Source organism: Nanorana parkeri, unplaced genomic scaffold (assembly GCF_000935625.1).
Source record: "Nanorana parkeri isolate BGI_ZX_2015 unplaced genomic scaffold, ASM93562v1 scaffold189, whole genome shotgun sequence".
NCBI lineage: Eukaryota > Metazoa > Chordata > Amphibia > Anura > Dicroglossidae > Nanorana > Nanorana parkeri.
Window position 1 is genome coordinate 1,709,221 of NW_017306457.1, and position 24,698 is coordinate 1,733,918.

General features: G+C 46.2%; 1 protein-coding gene across 1 annotated transcript in view; it reads right to left on the bottom strand.

The window, feature by feature from the left end:
• CACNA1D (calcium voltage-gated channel subunit alpha1 D) overlaps positions 1–21,370 on the bottom strand; it is a 289,622-nt gene extending 268,252 nt beyond the window's left edge. The window contains exon 1 of the mRNA XM_018555255.1: positions 21,075–21,370. Within this exon, the coding sequence (XP_018410757.1) occupies positions 21,075–21,102 (28 nt within the window). The 5' untranslated portion in view covers positions 21,103–21,370. The remainder of the gene's footprint in view (positions 1–21,074) is intronic.
• Between the last annotated feature and the right edge of the window lie 3,328 nt (positions 21,371–24,698).

Sequence of the window (24,698 nt, forward strand, 5' to 3'; positions counted from 1 at the left end):
GGTTATGAACATTTCGAGACCAAATCCCAAATCGAGGCTCAATCCTCAGGTGATTTTTAGTACCTAGATCTTGATGCCATTTAGCTACATAAGTATGAGACGAGGGAGAGGATAAGGTGTTCAATTGAAAATAAAGCACAGAAATTAGTTTCAGAGTGTGAGGATCCTTAGAGCAGGTACGCTCAAAGAAGGTAAACCTAGAAGTTGCCTCTCAACCTTTAGGAAGGGAGACTGTATGCAATGTCGTAAACCCCGCCCAGCTACACATCACAAAGGGGCGGGGAATGACCCCGGCACAGTTGCCGTCACGGATTGGGCTAGGGGGGAGTGGTGGTCACAGTTTTGAGTGGGCTTGGGCAAACTCAGGTGAACTGGGTTGGAACCAAGCCCAGGGGAATCTCTACCATTCACTAATAGTACTTACCTTCACCATGCTTCCTTGCTGCTCCTTTCATCTGTTGAAGCCATGGTTATACAGAGGGTTAATGATCTGCTCCTCTCCTATACATGATATACGTGTTTGGACCTGATGACTGATCACTCAGACGAGAACTACATCCTTGGAAGAAGGGGGATTAGGTTCCATGTGTCCTCATACCTGGAAGAATCGTCTATTTCCCAATAGACAAGTCTACCAATAGACAAGGAGAGTGGTGGGGAAGCAGGGTGAAGGTATTACCTTCAAGAGAACCTGGCACTTTGCCTGTTTTTAACATGCATGATATAGATAAAAGAAACATTGATGTGTCTTCTATATGCTACAATGCTCAGCGCCACTACAGATTGCTAATATGTCTCCGGTTATTGAAATGGCTGCCTTGTTCTGACCTCTTTCTATGTAGTAGCAGTAAATAAAGTAAACCTCATAATGAGCAACCATGAGCTCTGAACGCATGAAACAAAAGCTTTTGAATGGGAAATAAGCTCGGTGGCTGGTAATACAAACTGTGCCATTACAAGGCCGTGTGATGTGGGACACGTGTATAATAGGAAGCCTCTTAGGCATAGCTCGGCCACATATTGATCTTTACTCTCAGATATTTAGAAAAATTAACTCGTCTCCTGGGCTCCCTGCAGATCACCCACCAGATACATGACTGAACGTTACTATCAGAGCTTACTAATGACCACCATTAAAAGTAAGAGCACTCCAGGGAAGTCCTGTCAATGTATGTTTATGGAGAACATGGTGCACAACGCCGCCGTTGTCAGTATGGCCATTAATCACTTGGACAGCGCACAAACTCTGCAGAGGGAAGAAAAGGAAAGAAAGCATGCATGCCGCTTTTACAAATGTTACTTTAAGGCCTCCTTCACGGGGGCAGCAAGTGGGCAGTAAAGCCAGGTGGGTGATATGTGGTTTTATCAGCCCCCAGACACTTGCTACAATGTCAGCACTGCGGCTGAACAGTGCTAAATACATTGCCGTGGCGCGTTGTGTCGCAGCAAGGCAAAAAATACACAGCATTGTTGTAGGAGGTGCCACGTGTCAAACGCGATGTTTGCAATAGAAAATAATTTTATAAAATGCATTTAGGAGCAGCAATGCTCCGCCACCCTCTGAAAATCGGTCCACCGCAGATCTTTTCAGAGGGCGGTGGAGGCTGCCACCCATGTAAGCTCAACCTAAGGCTGATGTCAGACGGGCGCTAATGCCAGCGAATCATAGTTAGCGGTTTAATCGCTAGAGTTGCTGGCAATTTGTTGCCAAGAAGCGACTTGTCACTGCTTCAAGGAAAATGAGTTCTACAGCAGTGGCTTGGAGTGCGCTCTACTACAAATCACTCTGCTTCAGCAATTTGTAGCTAAGCCCATAGATGTGAATCGAGAGTGACTGTTGCTGCCAATCCTGTCGCCCACATGAAACGCTGCAAAATCTTAAATCGCTGAGCTACAAATTGCTGTAAAAATTAGCCACTTAGCAATTCCATAGAAAACAAATATGAATTTCGTAGCGAGAAATCGCTTTGAAAAAAAAGCAGAGAGATGGCTGTGAATAAAATTGCCTGTCTGACATGAGCCTAATATCACTAATACATTGTACAATAGTATTGCCTTTCCTGTGATTGGTGACAAACAAAGGTTAACCGAGAAAAGACAAATGTAAAATACATTTATAATGATTTGCAAAATATCTGATTTTATTAAAGAATATAAATCTTCAGGGTTCCGAAATTTGTGAGACATGCTGACAGGCTATAACTCAAGGATGAGCTGGTAATCCTATCATGACAGAGATGTCGAGCTGGACAAAAATATTTGTACAGTGATAAGGGAGCGAGGCACGTATACTGTATAAAGAGATATCTTAGTTACTTCACTAATGGACTAATAGGCCCACATGGTGGATCGCTTTTTCAGAGGGAGGTGGAGTAGCGGCTGGTGGTGTCCACGTCAAAACTACGGTTACATTTATCAAGCCTGGAATATTAAGAGAATGCGGGCAGCTTACATGCAGTAGTACTGCTGGTAATTCCTGTGTGGCTCCTGGGACGGGATGTGAGCAAAATATCTCAATATGGGGACACAAGCAGCAATAAAAATGTTTGTTTTAATTAGTGTTGTCAACTTACAAGGTGTAGGAGGACTAACTATGGCCTCTGACAGCTATAAACGTCCGCACATAATATTCAGTGAAAGAATACTGTCAGAGACTTCAGACAAACCAGAGGAGATGATAAGAGACTGCAGACCTGCAGCAAGGGTGGTTGGAGACTGAAGACACACTAGAGGAGGTACAGAGCAATTGAAGACTTGGTACAGCAAGTACCATAGTGCCCCGCAGCAGGTACCAAAGGGCCGCACAGCAAGTACCAATGGGCCACGCAGCAAGTACCAAAGGGCCGCACAGCAGGTACCAATGGGCCACGCAGCAAGTACCAAAGGGATGCACAGCAAGTACCAATGGGCCATGCAGCTAGTACAAAAGGACAGCACAGCAAGTACCAATGGGCTAAGTAGAGTACAAAGGGCCGCACAGCAAGTACCAAAGGGATGTACAGCAAGTATCAAAGGGATGCACATCAAGTATTTAAAGGGATGTACAGCAAGTATCAAAGGGATGCACAGCAAGTATCAAAGGGATGCACAGCAAGTACCAAAGGGCCCCGCAGTAAGTACCAATGGGCTATGCAGCAAGTACCAAAGAGCCTGCACAGCAAGTACCAATGGGCTATGCAGCAAGTACCAAAGGGCCGCACAGCATGTTCCGATTGTCTACGCAGCAAGTACCAAAGGGCCGCACAGCAAGTACCAAAGGGCCCAGCAGTAAGTACCAAAGGGCCGCACAGCAAATACCGAGGGGCCATGCAGTAAGTATCAAACGGCTGTACAGCAAATACCAAAGGGCCATGCAGTAAGTACCAAAGGGCTATGCAGTAAGTACCAAAGGGCTATGCAGTAAGTACAAAAGGGCCATACAACAAGTACCAAAAGGCCGTACAACAAGTACCAAAGGGCTGCACATTGGATACCAGGGAGTTAGACCTTCATTGGGGGAGATTAGGGAAATTAAAGCCTCACTTCATCTGTGGTCACTGGGACAAGGAATAAGACAAAATCTCCAAAGCGGGATATAGACAACAATAAAAACATGACAGAGTAACCCTTCTCTACTCTAGACAAAGCTTTCTTCCTATAGTTCCAAATGAAAAGTGCACTTTAGTTACTGGATGGGACTGACAGGGTCCTGAGCGCTAAAGGTGCCTATAGACATGAGATGTCAGTTGCCAGTTGCCTAATCTAGACAATCTTATAGAAATGAGAAACCCCTAAAATTACAGCCATGTTAAAGAAAATCTGTCTCAATCATTGTTGTTTCCACCAATAAAACAGCTCCAGCATTCTGCTCCCAACCCCTTCCCTCTCCATTGGCATCAATTTGTAAGTTAAAATGCAAAGAACTTGTGATAAATGACAATCACTATAATGCAGGACATACACTGAACATTTTTAATTGGGATGATCATAAGCAAATAAATAACAACAACTTATTCAGTAAATGTTGAAGTGACTTGTATTATTTTAGGGTGATTGGTCATCGTTCTGGATCATTTCTCTTTCAGCAATAGCAGATTACCATGACATTGTTTGAGTGTTTACTTATAACATTTCTCAAAGATCCTCATCAGAGAAATGATTTTTAAATGTGCTGGAAAATAATGTTGATTGATATCTATTTTTATTGGTCATCAGGCATAAAAACAAGAAATAAAACCTCCTGGGCTTAAAAACAACACACTGAGCAGCTAGCAGCCAAGTGCATAGCCTAACTATCCCAGAAATGTAAAATATATTATTTTAAAAACTGATGGAAAAAAAACAATATTAATAAAATAATTTAAAAAATATTAATAATAATAATTCATAAAATATCAATATTAGTGCAGTGATAGAAGACTATTGATCATAGGTTGTGGAGCAGGCACATGAGGCATAAGGCGATTGCAACTTTGTTAGTCGATTTGTAACAACACTGTTGAGTTCTGAATGTGAATTTGATTACTTAAAAAAAAATTGCATTAGTAGATCTTTTATTCAGGATAAGCTTTTAGGAGATTCCTGGCTTTCTTCCGGTCCCGACTCGGCAATGGCTTTTATACCAAGAGTCGTTATATTCATTAAGTGGGTCATTTATAATGGAGCATGGGTATTGCTAACTGCTCTCCATTATACTCTGCTGGATTTCGTACACTGCAGCCCGCTTTTTACAGACCATTTATAAAATGTAGGTCATGATGTGTGGTTCTATGGAGTTCTCTATGCTGCTTAAAGAAGAACTTCAGGAATTTTAAAAATGTTCCCTTGCAGTGTTGCTACTCCCACACTGCACCTGTTAAATGTTAAAGTGACAATAAACCCTCAGATTGTTTTACATAAAACAATACTGTAATGTGTGCCTTACTGTAATCCATGGTTGTTTCCCTTCTCTTTGCTGCTCTTCCTTTTAAATTTGTATCTGTTCTCATGCTGGGCAGAACTTCTGTTTTGCAGCAGACTGCCTTGTCTCTGAAATGGATACATGGTGTCTGTGTGTAGGTTCACAACCTGAGTCAGCACTACAGGAAGAGGCACTCAGCTGCAAAGGGAAGTTCTCCCCAAGCATGAGAAGACATGAGGATTTAAAAGGAAGAGCAGCAAAGAGAAGGGAAACAGCCATTGATTACAGTAAGGCTCACATTACAGTATTGGTTTATGTTAAAAAATCTGAGGGTTTAAGGTCACTTTAATTTTGTCTAGGGGAGTCAAATAAAGCAGATATACTCACCTGATCCTCGGTCCCATGGCAGTCAGCACTCACCTCTCTATCAATCCTCTCCAGCTGTGGACAATCCCTCGGTGTCCTCACATCTAATACAAGTCAATGGACCTGCATCAGACGTGATGACATCAGCAGCCCTTAGACCGCTGGAGCCTAGGGGGAAGAGGCTGCGGACCTGCGGTGACTGGTCTTGCAGCCCAGCAATATATCTGTTTTTTTTTAGCTCCCCTAGATAAAACAAGCACTTACAGCAGACCTTTACACTCAAAAATCAAATTCTACCAATGCACCCCTCTATGTATGATGATTAATAATACCAGAGGCATGTCGGTGTAAAATGCTGTGATTTTGAAACGTACACTTGCAGAGCATTCACTTCCTGCTTTGAAAGTGCAAATTACTTAAAGGAGAACTATGAGCTGAGTGATTTCCACTCATCCTCATAGTTAGGGCCGACCTGTGACAAAGAAGCTGTCAGGCCTGGTTCACACCTGTACGTTTTGTAGCGCGTTTAACGCTCTACGAACGCTCTACAAAACGCTCAAACATGAAAATCCCATTGTTTTCTATGGGTATGGTTCACACCTTGCCGTATGTTAGCACGTCTGAACGTGCTACAAAACGGCCTACGCCTGAAAAGGTGCATGAGCTTCTTTGCGGCGTTTTTGTAGCACGTTTCCATTGGGATACAGCCAAGAAACCATCGGAAATGCGCGTTTGTCACGAGACGCGCGACAAACGCGCATATTCGATACGCCTAGGTGTGAACAGAGCCTTAGAGTTCGGCTCTATCGATCAGGAAGTGAGCAGAAAAATTCACCGATCTGCTCACTTCCCGATCGTCTCCCTGCAGTGAGCGGTGACTGACAGTCACCGCTCCCCGCCGGGATTCCCCCCCTCCCCTCTCTGATCCTCCAGCACTGACTGGAGGAACGAACTGGGGAGGGGGCGGGCACGGCTGACTCTGCTCTAGATAGGCACAGCCAGCTGTCACTCACGCAGCTGGGTGGATCTTGACAGTAATGTTGGGATCCGCCCCGGCTGCGGCGCTCTCACTATATCGCAGGCAATAGCCCATGAGCTAGGTACTAGAAGAAGGAGATGGTTGTTTAGCCTTGAAAAAAACATATTCAGGCATTTTTCATCTGCTTTCATTGAGGCCTACTTGTCCAAAAACATCCCATTCTGCTTTACAAGTAGCCCATGAACCTTTGCTGAGCACTCGTATGTGCACAATTTAAAAGCATGGGATTTTTTGTTGAGCATTCTGGAGCTTTGAGCTTAAAAGAGTACTATGGGGTAAGTGTTTTTCCCCATAGTTCTCTTAACGGTCATGGGACGACATATATTAGCGTCCTCTTGTGACCCAAAGCTACAGCTCGTGATATACTGAGACCGCTGCAGCCAGGACAGATCCCGACATTACTTTTAAGCTTCACCCAGCTGTGTGAGTGACAGCTGGCTCTGCCTATCTAGAGGCAGAACCAGCTGTACCTGCCCCTCCCCCATCCGTTCCTCCAGTCAGCGCTGGACGATCGGAGCAAGGAGCTGTGGAATCCCTGCAGGGAGCCGTGACTGACAGTCACTAGCCCCTGCAGGGAGATGATCGAGAAGTGAGCGAGCGACGGTATGTGTTCGCTCACTTCCCGATGTATTGAGCCGCCGCGTGACAGATTCATTGTCACACGTCGGCTCGAACTAAGAGGTTGAGTGGTTTTCACTCACCTCATAGTTCTCCTTTAAAGCTACAAAACGCTCAGGTGTGAACCAGGCCTGAGTATTTGTTAAATCTTCCCTGAATCTTCTAAAACGTTGGTTGAGCCCATGCTGGCCATATACTAGGTACCTGTAGGGATGCACAGATACTTTTCGAGTACCAGTGCAGATACTTGGCATTTTCATGAGAACTATCAGGGTTGCAGTGGTTGCAGCTGGGACCTGGCTCTGGCGCTCCCCAATGGTCCTGAAATCATTAGTCTGTATTGTTTTAGAAAAACTGTCACATGACAATAAACAAAAATGTATCAGTACTCGTACTTGTAAGTACTCGGCAAGTACCAGTACTCGTACTCGCAAAACTGGTATCAGTGCATCCCTTTATTTATATTTATAAAAACAAAATCATACATTAAAACAGAGATGTACAAATCCCAGGAGCTCCGTGTGCTCCTTACAAATGACAGCTGCCTCCTAACTTTTGAATTTTTCTCTAGTGTAGTCTTGGAGCTCAAAAGTATCGGTACATGTACTCGTACTTGTACCGAGTACTGTACTTGGTATCTGTGCAACCCTAGGTACCTGTATGCCAATTTTTACCACATACATTTTCGAATAGGACCAACTGGATCCCAGCACCCTGCCACTTACATTCCTGGAACTGAATTGCTCAAAATATTGGCCGTCGGTTGTCTCAATATGCAATTGTTGTAATACATCACTAGATGAAAGCAGTTGAATTTGCCATGTGATTGACTCGTGTATGACCAGCATTAATCATGAAGTCGCCATGTGTATGCCCAGCATCAAACTTTCCGAAGAGTAAAGAACAACAATAAAACTTTCAGCTCAGCGGAATATGGTTTTCTTACACACGTAATTATTCTGTCAATGTCTTGCCCGAAAAGCTTTCAAAGTAATTCCCACTCGGTACAATACGAAGACAGAACTGTAAAGTGCCTAAAATACCCGGCACTGGCAGAATTCATTATTAATCTAATCTCCAAATACAGATCTCCGGTCGCCGGCCTTGATGACAGAATGACACCACTGAATAAAAGCGACAATTCAAGACACAAAAATCAATACGGCCCAGAAATCTCTAAACACGGGATCGGCTTCCTGTGTTCTGTGAGGCCCAGAAAGACAAAGGGTTACATTTTGGTGTATGGGGACTAATCTCTTTAGAAGATCGCTTGCTGGAAAGATGATGATTGTAAAAAGGAATAAAGGAAGCCATTGTTCGAATTTTGATAAAAGTATTGATAGTTCTAAATCTGGGGCGTGTGTACCTCTGTGGGTACTTTGACACACATCACGGGGCACCTAGTAAGCTGCTTCCAATATGGCGGATCATCAATGCATTTCCAAGGCTTTGACATCAATGAACTTGTGCAAAGCTATTGATGTGATTAGTGGACACTGTGCTCCCTATTACATGATGCACACAAGGGGGGGATTTATCAAAACTGGAGCAGACCGAAACTGGAGAAGCTGACCGTAGTAACCAATCAGCGCTGGAGGATCGGAGCGGGGAGGGGGGGAATCCCTGAGTGACAGTCGCGGCTCTCTGCAGGGACAGGATCGAGAAGTGAGCGAGCGACGGTATGTGTTCGCTCACTTCCCGATCTATTCAGCCGACCTGTGACAGTTTCATTGTCACACGTCGGCTCGCACTATTGGCTGAGTGATTTTTACGCGCCTCATAGTTCTCCTTGAAGCTATTTCAAATGCTGATTAAATTGCTTAAAGTGGATGCTGCTCCTTGATGTTTAAAAGTTTAACAGGGTTATTCACTAAAGGTTGAGTTTGGCGAAGGCAGGAGAAGTGAACAATCTAGGCCAAAATAACTGATTTGGAAACATTCTCCATTTCAGCTCGCTTTCCAGCTCAGCGATGTTGTCCTAGATTGTTCACTTCTCCCGCCTTCTCTAAACTCTTCACCCTTTTGTGAATAACCCTGTTAGTATCCTGCAGAATCAGCTGGTGCCCTGGGCACTGGCCATGATATCATGTTTTTGGCCTCATTCATATAGGGCAGCGTGCACGCCCATAAGCGGGCCACTAATGGGAGGGACAGGTGCTGCGTGTAATTGCACACAGCAGCCTGTTCTTTCCTATGGGAGGATGCGGGAACATAGCCGGAGCGGAGGGATAGGTGAGAGGTCACTGCCACAGGACAGAGGATCAGCTTTATTTTTGCACCAGACCAAAACGAATAGTTAAAGGAGAACTATGAGGTGAGTGCTTTTCACTCACCTCATAGTTCTAGTCGACCTGTGCCAATGAGACTGTCACAGGTCGGCTAGAACTATGAGGTGCGTGAAAAGCACTCACCTCATAGTTCTAGTCGACCTGTGCCAATGAGACTGTCACAGGTCGGCTAGAACTATGAGGTGAGTGGTATACCGCGAGCTACAGCTCGCGGTATACTGAGCTTAGGGTGACGGGAGGACGCTAGTTTGTGTCCTCCCGTTACCCTAAGGAGAACTATGGGGAAATGCCTTAACCCCATAGTTCTCCTTTAACCCTTGTAAAACGGGGAGGGGGGACCTCACTGCAAGGGTTAATTTTTCTAAAACCTGGTGTTCTTCTTTAACCTCCTTGGCGGTCTGATTATTTCCTTTTTTGTTTTTATGTTTTGTTTTTTTGGTTTTTTTTCACTTTTAAATTTCCCGCGTGTTCCGCCCCCCTGCGACGCGGACGCTCGCAAGGGACGAAAAACCCGGAAGACGGAGACCGGCATTGGCTGGAGGACACAGCGGGGATCGTGAACAAGGTAAGTAACGCGCTGTGTAATCCCGAGTGTGGCTCGGGGTTACCGCTTTTGGTAATGAAAATTAACCCCGAGCCACACTCGGGATTACCGCCAGGCAGGTTGAAGAAAATATAATTTAAAAATATAATCCCACCTGTCTTCTCCCCAAAAAACGGCGTCATTGTCATAATGGAGTGGTTCTCAGGAATACTTTGTAGAGAATGAACAAATATTTGATCTGTGGTTGTTAGGCGAATCATCTGCCCAGGCGCTGATAGACATAACAGTCTGATAAAAGGTGCCATTCCTCACCTACACTGAATAATCACTGCACGTCTTTCTACAGGAACACTCATCACCAGGCCAATGTCACATTAAAAGACCGCACTGGAAACCCGCTAGGTTTATTCTATGGGTGCGGCTAGCCTATTAGGATGTGCTATGAGCCGGTATAGGTCAGGGGTAGGCAAACTCGGGCACTACAGCAGCTCATGAACTTCAAATCCCTACATGATGAGAATTGTAGTTTCAGCACAGCTGGAGTTCCGAAGTGGCCTATCCTTGAGCTAGATCAAGGGTTTGCAACCTCCAGCTGTGGTGGAACTACAAATCCCATGATGCATGGCAATATTCTGACAGCCACAGGCATGGCTCCCAGAGGCAGATACATTATGCTGAAGTTGTAGTTTCAGCACAGCTGGAGTTCCGAGCTGGCCTACTGGACAGGCAGCTTCTACATTCTAGAAGATCTCTACTGTCTCCTTGGTTTGTGGTGTCAAAGTGCAGGATGGTGAATTGAAACACCACACTCCTTTCAATAGTCTAGATACAACTTTATACAATATAGGGTTAAGTATAGAAATAGCCAACGCGTTTTGGGGGGCTCATACAAATACCCCCTTCATGAGGGTATACTAAGGGAGAACATGTATCAAGACTGTGATGGTTTGAAATTGGATATTGTTTTTTCCAGTGTGTGAGATTGCATAGAACTCATCAGCAGCTGCTGTGTGGGGTATTTGTATGAGCTCCAGAAACGGGTTAAGGAAACAGTAAAGAAATAGCCAACGCATTTCGGAGGTTCATACAAATACCACCTTCATCTTGGATTACTAAGGGACGACATGTATCAGGACTGTGATGGTTTGAAATTGGATATTTTCCAGTGTGTGAGACTGCATAGAACTCATCAGCAGCTGATTTGGCACTTACGGACACCCATTCACAGCTGCCTATAGTTTTACATCGGGCATCCGATCCGGTCTGACCAGAGTCGGGGGTAACTGGGGGTAAACGGGCGCCCATCCACAGCTGCCCATAGCCTTACATTGGGCATCTGATCGGGTCTGGCCAGAGTTGGGGTTAACCGGGGGTAAACGGACACCCATCCACAGCTACCTATAAACTTACATTGGGCATGCGATCGGGTCTGGCCAGATTCGGGGGTAACGGGGGTAAACGGGCGCCCATCCACAGCTGCCTTTAGCCTTACATTGGGCATCCGATCAGGTCTGACCAGAGTCGGGGGTAACTGGGGGTAAGCGTGCGCCCATCCACAGCTGCCTATAGACTTACATTGGGCATGTGATCGGGTCCGGCCAGAGTTGGGAGTAACCGGGGGTAAACAGACGCCATCCACAGCTGCCTATAGACTTACATTGGGCATGTGATCGGGTCCGGCCAGAGTTGGGGGTAACCGGGGGTAAACGGACACCCATCCACAGCAGCCTTACATTAGGCATCCCATCGGGTCTGACTAGAGTTGGGGGTAATCGGGGGTAAATGGACGCCCATCCACAGCTGCCTATAGACTTACATTGGGTATCCGATCGAGTCCGGCCAGAATTGTGGGTAAACGGACGCCCATCCACAGCTGCCTATAGACTTTACATTGGGTATCCGATCGGGTCTGGCCAGAGTTGGGGGTAACTGGGGGTAAACGGACACCCTCCACAGCTGCCTATAGACTAACATTGGGCGACCTGATCGGAAAGGCAGTGTGAAAGGGGCATTAGGCAACAAGCTGTAAGTTTTAAGAAGCATTGATGACCCGCCTCCTGGGATTTTTTCAGCCCTGCTGTACATGCGATTTTTTTAGCTGTCTGTGAGGCCATCAATCAAATGTCACGCAACTTTGTAAGAGATACGCCTTTATTAATAAAGTCTGGTTACATGATGAGAAAGTAGTTACTGCAAATTTTCGCACCCGTATGTGCAATGGACTTTGCGAGACTTTTGCCTGTCGCGAATACGTGACTGTAACCGCCGGCGTGACCGCTCATTTTTATTGAGCGATCGCTCGTATAGATAACAGATTCTTTACCAATGAAGCTGCCGTCTGCTGTGTCGCACTTTCAGAAGCATCATTACTAGTAGTTTATACCCTACATGGTGGCATATGTTCCTGTCCTCAAAGATTCTCTAGGAATGTCCAAAAATGGCGAACAAATCCAAGTGGGTTAAGTGACCTCTAGACCGGCGTGTATGTATAATTATATTACATGCACTTCCCCCACTGTTTGAGAGTGATATAGACAGGTTGCATATCCTTTAATCCCATGGTACAAACAAAAGCTGCCCCCTCCCTCCGCGGTAACCTGTGCGCGATAGCAGACCAGCGAACGTGAACGTTACACGTTAAATCCGTCACGCCTCTATTTCACATACCGAGGAACACTGACACATCACGATAAAGATGTAATATCCTCAACAGCAGGGAAAAAAAAGATGACGGAACAAAGCCGAACATTAACTAGCGGATTGTTGGAGAACTGTGAATGTCCCTAGCCGCGAAGACGCACAGTCCCCCCAGCAATGACACATCTGTATATATGTTTCCTATGATGGTGAACACATAATCCACTATACATAATCCATTAACCCTTGCATCCAATCAGTGGCCTGCTCCGTGCACATGAAACCACGCCGATCCGCGTAGAAAGGAAACGAGGCTTTAGCATGCGAGATTGAACGCAATTAACGTGATGAACTGGCAAGATGATTGTCGGAAGAATACAAAACACAAAGGCTGGCGGAGGCTGGGGGTTAATTCCTTTCTAGAAACCAGGAAATGATAATGTGTCGGATGGCCAGCGCAGTGTTAACGGAGTTCTAGAAATAAATCAAATGCAATTACAGATGGCTGTAAATGGATGAATGTATTATGAGAGGACAAGAAGATCAGATGCGGGATGCTGCGAGGAAAGAAACACAGATATGTTGGCCCTCGTAGTTTGCTGTACACAGAAACTATACATAGAGGATGAAGGGTTTGTCCTGTACAGGTGGATGGCAACACTGAGGTCTGGCAGGGCAATGCTGGTATTGTAGTTGAGAATTAAATCAGCGGGTAGTTTAGACTGAGGGACGTGCAAGGCTGTGAGTCAATCACTGGCATACAAATAGAGTAGAGTAGGGTTTCACCTCTATAGAAATAGAACTTTCTGACAATACACAGGATGGATGGATGGATAGACGGATGGATAGATGGACAGGTGGTGGGTTAGATGGGTGGATTTGATGGATGGATGGAGGGATAGGTGGACAGATAGATAGATAGATAGATAGATAGATAGATAGATAGATAGATAGATAGATAGATAGATAGATAGATAGATAGACAGGTGGATGGATGGATAGACGGACAGATGAGTGGAGAGATGGACAGATAGATATATGGACAGGTGGTGGGTTAGGTGGATGGCTAGAGGGATGGGTGGATAGATGGATAGATGGACAGGTAGATGGATGGATGGACAGATGAATGGACGGATGGATGGAGAGATGGACAGGCGGATGGATGGATGGATGGACAGATAGATGAATGAATGGATAGGTGGATGGATGGAGGGATGAAAGGATTGATGGATAGGTGGATGCATGGGTGGATGGATGGACAGACAGATGAGTGGATGGATGCATAGATAGAAAGGTGGAGGGATGGACAAATGGCTAGAAGGACAGGTGGATGGATGGATGAGTGGTTGGATGGGTAGGTGGATGGATGGATAGTTGAGTGGTTTGAGGGACAGGTGGATGGATGAGTGGTTGGATGTGTAGGTGGATGGATAGGTGAATAGACAGATAGGTGAATGGATGGATGGGTGGATGGATAGACAGACAGATGAGTGAATGGATGGAGAGACAGGTATACAGATAGGTGGAAGATGGGTAGGTAGATGGATGGATGGACAGATGGATAGATGGACGGATGGGTAGGTGGATTGATGGATGGACAGATAGGTGAATGGATGGATAGGTGAATGAGTGGACGGATGAGTGTCTGGCAGTGCAGTATATATGGACGTTACAAGTGCAGCCATTGGATAAAACAGGAAAGTTACAGAGAAAGGTCCGGCAATATAAAACAGAACGATTATCAGTGTCACACTAGAACCGGGTTAAGATCCGGGACAGAAAAATACAACTTTAATGCAAATTTTCGTTCACAATTGTGTTTTTCTCTGCTGGATCCTAACCCGGTTCCAGTATGACACTTCATCATCCATCTGTATAATTTCTCATTATCAAAATCTAGAAAGATGTGAGTTAAATATAGAGAGATGTCCATTGCTCCTGAGATTCTGACATTGTAGTACAGACATTAGGATATTAGGAGTTCCGGTATATATATATATATATGACCACCGTGCCCTGTGACTGAGCCCTGTGCGTGTCTCTCTCTAATTAATCTCTGTGATGCCAACATGTCAATATACATGCATGCAACTGGAAAAGCACAAAAAACAACAGGGTACGTCTACAATCATTGTACAGCAATCTAGACACGTTGCTGATGTTTTCATTCTAGACATGCGGTCACGTTGTGCTTACTTGTGCAGTCACACATTAAGGTAGCACATGGTGACCACTCTTGCCACAAGCATCTATTGTATCTTTGGTTTGCAGATAGATAATATATACATAGTAATGCGGGGACGTCTGTCTGACTGTGTGTGTGCAATGATCAGATCCGAGAGGGGCAGAAAGATTGCAGGGTTTAGAGACGGCTACTTAAAAAATGTAGTTGAAATGTGGATGTGCGGGGAGACTGAGAGGATTCGGGAGAGCTCATCAACGAGCTGTTTATGTGTTTATGCGTATAACTGACAATAGGGGGGTCAGCTGATGCTCTTCAGAATGCGGAATATCTTTTGGAAGAAGAGTCATACCCTGTCTTCAATCATTTTCACCATGCAAGAGTATCTCAAGTGCATTACAAAGATATAATGCCGGAGGATGTGATTTAGAATAGAGATTTGGAGGGGTGAGGGTCCATCTGTGGCATAGATGATGAGCTATCTGTATGTTTCTAACAATAACATTTACAGTGATGTCAGATACACAATATACTGGGGTCCTCTGGACCTGGGTATGTTGGGGATCTCCGATTTGGATACTGGGGATCACAGGTCCTGTATTTTGGAGGATCTCAGTTCCTGATGTTGGGGATAAAGGCTCCAGATATTGGGGATTTCAGGTAGTGAATGCTGGGGAGCTTGGATTATGATTATGGGGATCACCGGGATCTTAGGTTCTCAGGTTTTGGAATGAGAAGGTGTCAGAACCTAATTTGGGGGATCTGGATACCTGGATGCAGGGGATTACAGGTCATGATAGGCTGTAAGGTCTTGATATTTGGGATATCAGAGTCCGATACTGTGATCTGGATTCACCTGCATTTGGGGATGTCAGATGCAAATGTTGAGGATCTGCGTCCCCTGGATGTTAGGGATGCCAGATCCCGATACTGGGAATGCTAAGTCTTGATGTCAGGGATGTGGGACCCCTGCAAGTTAAGGATACTCGGTCCCCTGTATGTTGGAGATGCTAGGTCCTGATGTTGGGGATGTTAGGTCTTGATGTTGGGGATGTAGGACCCCTTGATGTTGGAGATGTTAGGTCCTGATGTTGGGGATGCTAGATCCTGTATGTTGGGATATAGGACCCCTGTATATTGGGGATTCTAGGTCCTGATGTTAGGAATGCTAGGTCCTGATGTTGGGGATGCCAGGTCCTGCATATTGGGTATGCTAGGTCCTGTATATTGGGGATGCTAGGTCCAGTTTGTTAAGGGTGCTAGGTCCTGTATGTTGTGGTTGCTAGGTCATGTATGTGGGAATGCAAGGTCCTGTATGTTGGGGATGCTTGGTCCTGCATGTTGGGAGTGCTAGGCCCTGTATGTTGGGGGTGCTAGGCCCTGTATGTTGGGGGTGCTAGGTCCTGTATGTTGGGGGTGCTAGGTCCTGTATGTTGGGGGTGCTAGGTCCTGTATGTTGGGGGTGCTAGGTCCTGATGTTGGGTATGCTAGGTCATGTATGGTGAGGATGCTAGTTCCTGATGTTTGTGATGCTAGGTCCTGATGTTTGTGATGCTAGGTCCTGTATGTTGGGGGGTGCTAGGTCCTGATGTTGGGGATGCTAGGTCCTGATGTTGAGGATACTAGGTCCTGTATGTTTGGGATTCTAGGCCCTGTATGCTGGGGATGTTATTTCCTGATGTTGGGGATTCTAGGTCCTGTATGCTGGGATGTAGGACCCCTGTATGTTGGGATGTAGGACCCCTGTATCTTGGGGATTCTAGTTCCTGATGTTGGGGATACTAGGTCCTGATGTTAGGGATGCTAGGTCCTGGTGTTGGGGATACTAGGTCCTGTATATTGGGTATGCTAGGTCCTGTATATTGGGTATGCTAGGTCCTGATGTTAGGGATGCTAGGTCCTGTATATTGGGGATGCTAGGTACTGTATATTGGGGATTTTAGGTCCTGATGTTGGGGGTGCTAGGTCCTGTATAGTGGGTATGCCAGGTCCTGATGTTGGGGATGTTAGGTCCTGTATATTGGGCATGCTAGGTTCTGATGTTCAGGATGCTAGGTCCTGTATATTGGGGATGCTAGGTCCTGTATATTGGGAATGCTAGGTCCTGTATTGTGGGTATGCTAGGTCCTGATGTTGGGGATGATAGGTCCTGTATAGTGGGTATGCTAGGTCCTGTATATTGTGTATGCTAGGGGATGCTAGGTCCTGTATATTGGGGATATTAGGTCCTGTATAGTGGGTATGCTAGGTCCTGATGTTGGGGATGCTAGGTTATGATGTTGGGGATGCTAGGTTCTGATGTTGGGGGTGCTAGGTTCTGATGTTGGGGATGCTAGGTTCTGATGTTGGGGATGCTAGGTTCTGATGTTGGGGATGCTAGGTTCTGATGTTGGGGATGCTAGGTCCTGTATATTGGGGATACTAGGTCCTGTATAGTGGGTATGCTAGGTCCTGATGTTGGGGATGCTAGGTTCTGATGTTGGGGGTTCTAGGTTCTGATGTTGGGGATGCTAGATGGAGGGATAGGTGGACAGATAGATAGATAGATAGATAGATAGATAGATAGATAGATAGATAGATAGATAGATAGATAGATAGATAGATAGACAGGTGGATGGATGGATAGACGGACAGATGAGTGGAGAGATGGACAGATAGATATATGGACAGGTGGTGGGTTAGGTGGATGGCTAGAGGGATGGGTGGATAGATGGATAGATGGACAGGTAGATGGATGGATGGACAGATGAATGGACGGATGGATGGAGAGATGGACAGGCGGATGGATGGATGGATGGACAGATAGATGAATGAATGGATAGGTGGATGGATGGAGGGATGAAAGGATTGATGGATAGGTGGATGCATGGGTGGATGGATGGACAGACAGATGAGTGGATGGATGCATAGATAGAAAGGTGGAGGGATGGACAAATGGCTAGAAGGACAGGTGGATGGATGGATGAGTGGTTGGATGGGTAGGTGGATGGATGGATAGTTGAGTGGTTTGAGGGACAGGTGGATGGATGAGTGGTTGGATGTGTAGGTGGATGGATAGGTGAATAGACAGATAGGTGAATGGATGGATGGGTGGATGGATAGACAGACAGATGAGTGAATGGATGGAGAGACAGGTATACAGATAGGTGGAAGATGGGTAGGTAGATGGATGGATGGACAGATGGATAGATGGACGGATGGGTAGGTGGATTGATGGATGGACAGATAGGTGAATGGATGGATAGGTGAATGAGTGGACGGATGAGTGTCTGGCAGTGCAGTATATATGGACGTTACAAGTGCAGCCATTGGATAAAACAGGAAAGTTACAGAGAAAGGTCCGGCAATATAAAACAGAACGATTATCAGTGTCACACTAGAACCGGGTTAAGATCCGGGACAGAAAAATACAACTTTAATGCAAATTTTCGTTCACAATTGTGTTTTTCTCTGCTGGATCCTAACCCGGTTCCAGTATGACACTTCATCATCCATCTGTATAATTTCTCATTATCAAAATCTAGAAAGATGTGAGTTAAATATAGAGAGATGTCCATTGCTCCTGAGATTCTGACATTGTAGTACAGACATTAGGATATTAGGAGTTCCGGTATATATATATATATATGACCACCGTGCCCTGTGACTGAGCCCTGTGCGTGTCTCTCTCTAATTAATCTCTGTGATGCCAACATGTCAATATACATGCATGCAACTGGAAAAGCACAAAAAACAACAGGGTACGTCTACAATCATTGTACAGCAATCTAGACACGTTGCTGATGTTTTCATTCTAGACATGCGGTCACGTTGTGCTTACTTGTGCAGTCACACATTAAGGTAGCACATGGTGACCACTCTTGCCACAAGCATCTATTGTATCTTTGGTTTGCAGATAGATAATATATACATAGTAATGCGGGGACGTCTGTCTGACTGTGTGTGTGCAATGATCAGATCCGAGAGGGGCAGAAAGATTGCAGGGTTTAGAGACGGCTACTTAAAAAATGTAGTTGAAATGTGGATGTGCGGGGAGACTGAGAGGATTCGGGAGAGCTCATCAACGAGCTGTTTATGTGTTTATGCGTATAACTGACAATAGGGGGGTCAGCTGATGCTCTTCAGAATGCGGAATATCTTTTGGAAGAAGAGTCATACCCTGTCTTCAATCATTTTCACCATGCAAGAGTATCTCAAGTGCATTACAAAGATATAATGCCGGAGGATGTGATTTAGAATAGAGATTTGGAGGGGTGAGGGTCCATCTGTGGCATAGATGATGAGCTATCTGTATGTTTCTAACAATAACATTTACAGTGATGTCAGATACACAATATACTGGGGTCCTCTGGACCTGGGTATGTTGGGGATCTCCGATTTGGATACTGGGGATCACAGGTCCTGTATTTTGGAGGATCTCAGTTCCTGATGTTGGGGATAAAGGCTCCAGATATTGGGGATTTCAGGTAGTGAATGCTGGGGAGCTTGGATTATGATTATGGGGATCACCGGGATCTTAGGTTCTCAGGTTTTGGAATGAGAAGGTGTCAGAACCTAATTTGGGGGATCTGGATACCTGGATGCAGGGGATTACAGGTCATGATAGGCTGTAAGGTCTTGATATTTGGGATATCAGAGTCCGATACTGTGATCTGGATTCACCTGCATTTGGGGATGTCAGATGCAAATGTTGAGGATCTGCGTCCCCTGGATGTTAGGGATGCCAGATCCCGATACTGGGAATGCTAAGTCTTGATGTCAGGGATGTGGGACCCCTGCAAGTTAAGGATACTCGGTCCCCTGTATGTTGGAGATGCTAGGTCCTGATGTTGGGGATGTTAGGTCTTGATGTTGGGGATGTAGGACCCCTTGATGTTGGAGATGTTAGGTCCTGATGTTGGGGATGCTAGATCCTGTATGTTGGGATATAGGACCCCTGTATATTGGGGATTCTAGGTCCTGATGTTAGGAATGCTAGGTCCTGATGTTGGGGATGCCAGGTCCTGCATATTGGGTATGCTAGGTCCTGTATATTGGGGATGCTAGGTCCAGTTTGTTAAGGGTGCTAGGTCCTGTATGTTGTGGTTGCTAGGTCATGTATGTGGGAATGCAAGGTCCTGTATGTTGGGGATGCTTGGTCCTGCATGTTGGGAGTGCTAGGCCCTGTATGTTGGGGGTGCTAGGCCCTGTATGTTGGGGGTGCTAGGTCCTGTATGTTGGGGGTGCATGTTGGGTATGCTAGGTCATGTATGGTGAGGATGCTAGTTCCTGATGTTTGTGATGCTAGGTCCTGATGTTTGTGATGCTAGGTCCTGTATGTTGGGGGGTGCTAGGTCCTGATGTTGGGGATGCTAGGTCCTGATGTTGAGGATACTAGGTCCTGTATGTTTGGGATTCTAGGCCCTGTATGCTGGGGATGTTATTTCCTGATGTTGGGGATTCTAGGTCCTGTATGCTGGGATGTAGGACCCCTGTATGTTGGGATGTAGGACCCCTGTATCTTGGGGATTCTAGTTCCTGATGTTGGGGATACTAGGTCCTGATGTTAGGGATGCTAGGTCCTGGTGTTGGGGATACTAGGTCCTGTATATTGGGTATGCTAGGTCCTGTATATTGGGTATGCTAGGTCCTGATGTTAGGGATGCTAGGTCCTGTATATTGGGGATGCTAGGTACTGTATATTGGGGATTTTAGGTCCTGATGTTGGGGGTGCTAGGTCCTGTATAGTGGGTATGCCAGGTCCTGATGTTGGGGATGTTAGGTCCTGTATATTGGGCATGCTAGGTTCTGATGTTCAGGATGCTAGGTCCTGTATATTGGGGATGCTAGGTCCTGTATATTGGGAATGCTAGGTCCTGTATTGTGGGTATGCTAGGTCCTGATGTTGGGGATGATAGGTCCTGTATAGTGGGTATGCTAGGTCCTGTATATTGTGTATGCTAGGGGATGCTAGGTCCTGTATATTGGGGATATTAGGTCCTGTATAGTGGGTATGCTAGGTCCTGATGTTGGGGATGCTAGGTTATGATGTTGGGGATGCTAGGTTCTGATGTTGGGGGTGCTAGGTTCTGATGTTGGGGATGCTAGGTTCTGATGTTGGGGATGCTAGGTCCTGTATATTGGGGATACTAGGTCCTGTATAGTGGGTATGCTAGGTCCTGATGTTGGGGATGCTAGGTTCTGATGTTGGGGGTTCTAGGTTCTGATGTTGGGGATGCTAGGTTCTGATGTTGGGGATGCTAGGTTCTGATGTTGGGGATGCTAGGTCCTGTATAGTGGGTATGCTGTGTCCTGTATATTGGTAATGCTAGGTCCTGTATAATGGCTATGCTAGGTTCTGATGTTGGGGATGCTAGGTTCTGATGTTGGGGATGCTAGGTCCTGATGTTGGGGATGCTAGGTCCTGATGTTGGGGACATCAGATTCTGATGCCGGGGTTGTCAGCAAGGATGATGCAAATGACACCAGGCATGCCAGGATGTCACGGAGAGGACGGCTGGTCACACATTAGCGTGTCTTACCTCCGGCGAGCTCCCCCGGCTCGTCCATCCTTGCCCCCTCCAGAGAAAGCCGAGATCCCGCACCGATCCGAGCACTCTCTCCCGTCCGGCCCCCCTACCCGCCCCCCATGTCACTGAGGCACCGGGCGATCCCTGGCAGCTCCGGCCGGCATCTCCTTCACATCCGGGCGACCGCGGTTCTCATGGCAACCGCTCCAGTCTCCTGTCACTGCACATTGGCGGAGAAAAGGTTAACCTGCCCGGGGGGCGGGGCTGGGATTAACTCCCGCTGGAGTGGAGAGGGTTTAGGGATGGAAGTGACGCCACTGGCTGGGGAGAAGGTGGGCGGGGCTTGGGTGCTCGCGGTACGGCGTATGGGAGAGCGGAGCGCGCTGCTGGGAGGACCAGCGAACTCTTCATAGACTGTATTAGGAGCCCTGTGCGCTGCTGTCATGGGGGACAGTGATGTGCGCTGCTGTCATGGGGGACTGATCGTGGGATGACAGTGCTGGGGACATGTAGTGCGATGGGGGATCTGACGGTGCTGCGGACATATCGTACGATGCAGTGTGATGGGGGATCTGACGGTGCTGGGGACATATCGCACAATGCAGTGTGATGGGGGATTTGACGGTGCTGGGGACATATCGCACAATGCAGTGTGATGGGGGATCTGACGGTGCTGCGGACATATCGCACAATGCAGTGTGATGGGGGATCTGACGGTGCTGGGGACATATCGCACGATGCAGTGTGATGGATCTGACGGTGCTGGGCAAAGTTTATAGGATGCAGTGTGATGGGGAGTTCAGCATATGAGAGGGTTTAGCATTTCTGTGCTGTGGGTTCAGAATAAATGATGAGGTTTGGAGGTGCTCTGCAGTGTTTTAAGCTCACCACACATTACAATCTGATTGCACAATTAAGAGTATGTACAAGGGTCTGCCTGATAAATCAGTTCCTGGTGTTGATAAATTGATATTGAATTGATTGTATGTTCCCATTGTAATGTGTATGGTAACAGTGGCGTCACAAGGAGGGTGTGGCCCGCACCCGGGTGTCACCATTGGAGGGGTGACACGAAAATGGCTGACAGTCATTTTCCTGTCACTCCCTATGAAAAGTTGGGCACTTGGTCACGGACCAAGAGCCCGACAGTGTCAGGAGAGAGGAGGGGACCTGGCAGCATACCTTATCCCGCCGGGTGAACATCCCCTCCTCTTTAACATACGGACGCCGAAGGTGGCCCCGGGGGGGGGAGCGCAGCTCGATACAAATGATCCGGTGGCTGTATAGACGACGGATCGCTTGTACATTAACAGCCATCGCTGGCTGTTAAAAATGACACCAAGAACACGTCTGCAGCAGCTCTGTTCTTGTTTTAACCACTTCTGCGGGACGCCGTATGTATATGTATTGCGGCCCGGAAGTGATTAAATAAACATATTTCTATTTTACTTACAATTTATTGTGTTTCCACTTCCTGGTCCACTTTGGCACAAATAATGTTATCATGCCCAAGCATTGCATCCTGCGTGGGGTACATCAGCAGATCATTGCTGGGAAATCTCATCTGTGATCTCATGGAAAGGTATTTTCCTCCCCTGAGATGATGTCCTAGTCACATGTGCCAGAGTTCCAGGAATTAAGGGGAGATATATTAATCTGCCCTTAGTAAAAATGGCCACTGTGAGTAGGATGAGGAGAAAAATAAGGACAAGCAAAGAATACAAAGCTGGCAATTATCTAGAAGTATGTGTTTGTAGATTGTCATTACTAAACATTCTAAAAGGTGCCTTTGTTGTTATTTTGGAGATATGGGTAAAGGTCCGCTTTAATGAGAGGAAGCTCAGTTTGTCCCTCTAATTTCACTTTCAGAATGTTCAGAGTAGCCTGAAACCTACACAAAAGCTGAGTTGGGGTGGGCCACTGCAGTTCCAGGGTTGGTGGTGCTGTGCTGGGTGCCAGCGGTATAGATTGGCGTCACTGGTTGCCAGGAGATGGGCAAGATGCCAGCCAGAGTGTCCCACTCAGCTCTTAGCAACCAGTGACGTTTGTTAGTTGGAACTGACACTGGCCAGAATGTCACAGGTTGCTAAGAGCTCTTAGAAACCTGTGACGCTCTTGCCGAAAAGGGGGCGGCAGGCCTCCCGTCCCCCCACAGGTCCCAATGAGATCAAGCTGTCTTATTACAAGGATAGCCCTACTAGAAGGACTAGGGATGACTTGTACAAGGCAAGTTAGAGGTCTGTAGTTGGTAAAACATCTGCCAATATATGAGTGAGATTTATGCCAACGTGACGTCTTACTCTTCCCACGTCTTCAACTGAAGGATGGTAGTGACCCACATGGTAAAAACAAACATAATTCACATTTCTCTAAGTGTGCTCCTTGTTGAAACTGCTTGTTTCTCAAAGTAAGCAATTGTTACTGCCTGCATTGAGAAACAAGCACTTGCAGCAATGAGAAGCAATCATTCCCGCATCCCTGCTTGACCTAATTGTTGCTGGAAAAGGTTGTACTGTCTTTTGTTGGCCTGTGTATGACTATTTTTTTAATGATACTTTTTATCTTCACTCCATCCCACAAGTGTCCTAAAGCATTCCTGGAATAACGATTCAAGATACACAGGATAGTCTATAAATACATAATGCCCTTGTGTAAGTGACTATACAGAGAGCCACAGAGCAGATCTGTGCTTTGCAACGGGTTTTCTTTGAACAGCTCCTTTGAAATGGATTGGAGAAGCTACATAGAGCGATATCGCGCGGAAATATAAGCGATATCGCTGCAAAAATCGCTCAGTGTGAATGGGGTCTAAGGGTCCCACACTAATTTTTTTCTCCATTTCCTCCTCCATGGCTTATACACATTTTTTTCTCCATCCCCCTCCATGGCTTATACTCATTTTGTTCTCCATCCCCCTCCACCAGTGGCTTATACTCATTTTTTCTCCATCCCCCCTCCACCAGTGGCTTATACAAATTTTTTCTCCATCCCCCTCCACCAGTGGCTTATACTCATTTTTTCTCCATCCCCCCTCCACCAGTGGCTTATACAAATTTTTTCTCCATCCCCCTCCACCAGTGGCTTATACTCATTTTTTCTCCATCCCCCCTCCACCAGTGGCTTATACAAATTTTTTCTCCATCCCCCTCCACCAGTGGCTTATACTCATTTTGTTCTCCATCCCCCCTCCACCAATGGCTTATACTAATTTTGTTCTCCATTCCTCCTCCACCAGTGCCTTATACAAATTTTTGCTCCATTCCCCCCTCTACTAGCAGCTTATATTCATGTGTTCTTCATCCCTAACCATCAGCGCCTTTTACTAATTTCTTCATCACTCACACCTACTCCCCACCCCCACACTGCTCCATTTATCCAATCAGAGGGCAAAGTACATGGAACTTCCTCCATTTGACAGCGCTAGTCTTCTTTTGCCCCCGGTGGCTAAATGATTCAGCAGTAGGGCAGCAAATGAAAAGGTACTTATGTGCAGCTAGGGGGGTTGAAGTGAATCTACACGGGCCTATTGCAGGTTTACTTTAAAGCAACCCACATCACTTTGTTATTTACACACTCTAAAAACAGTGTCATTCACACCACCTTCCCACTCACCTTCATTATTTATACATACAGAAT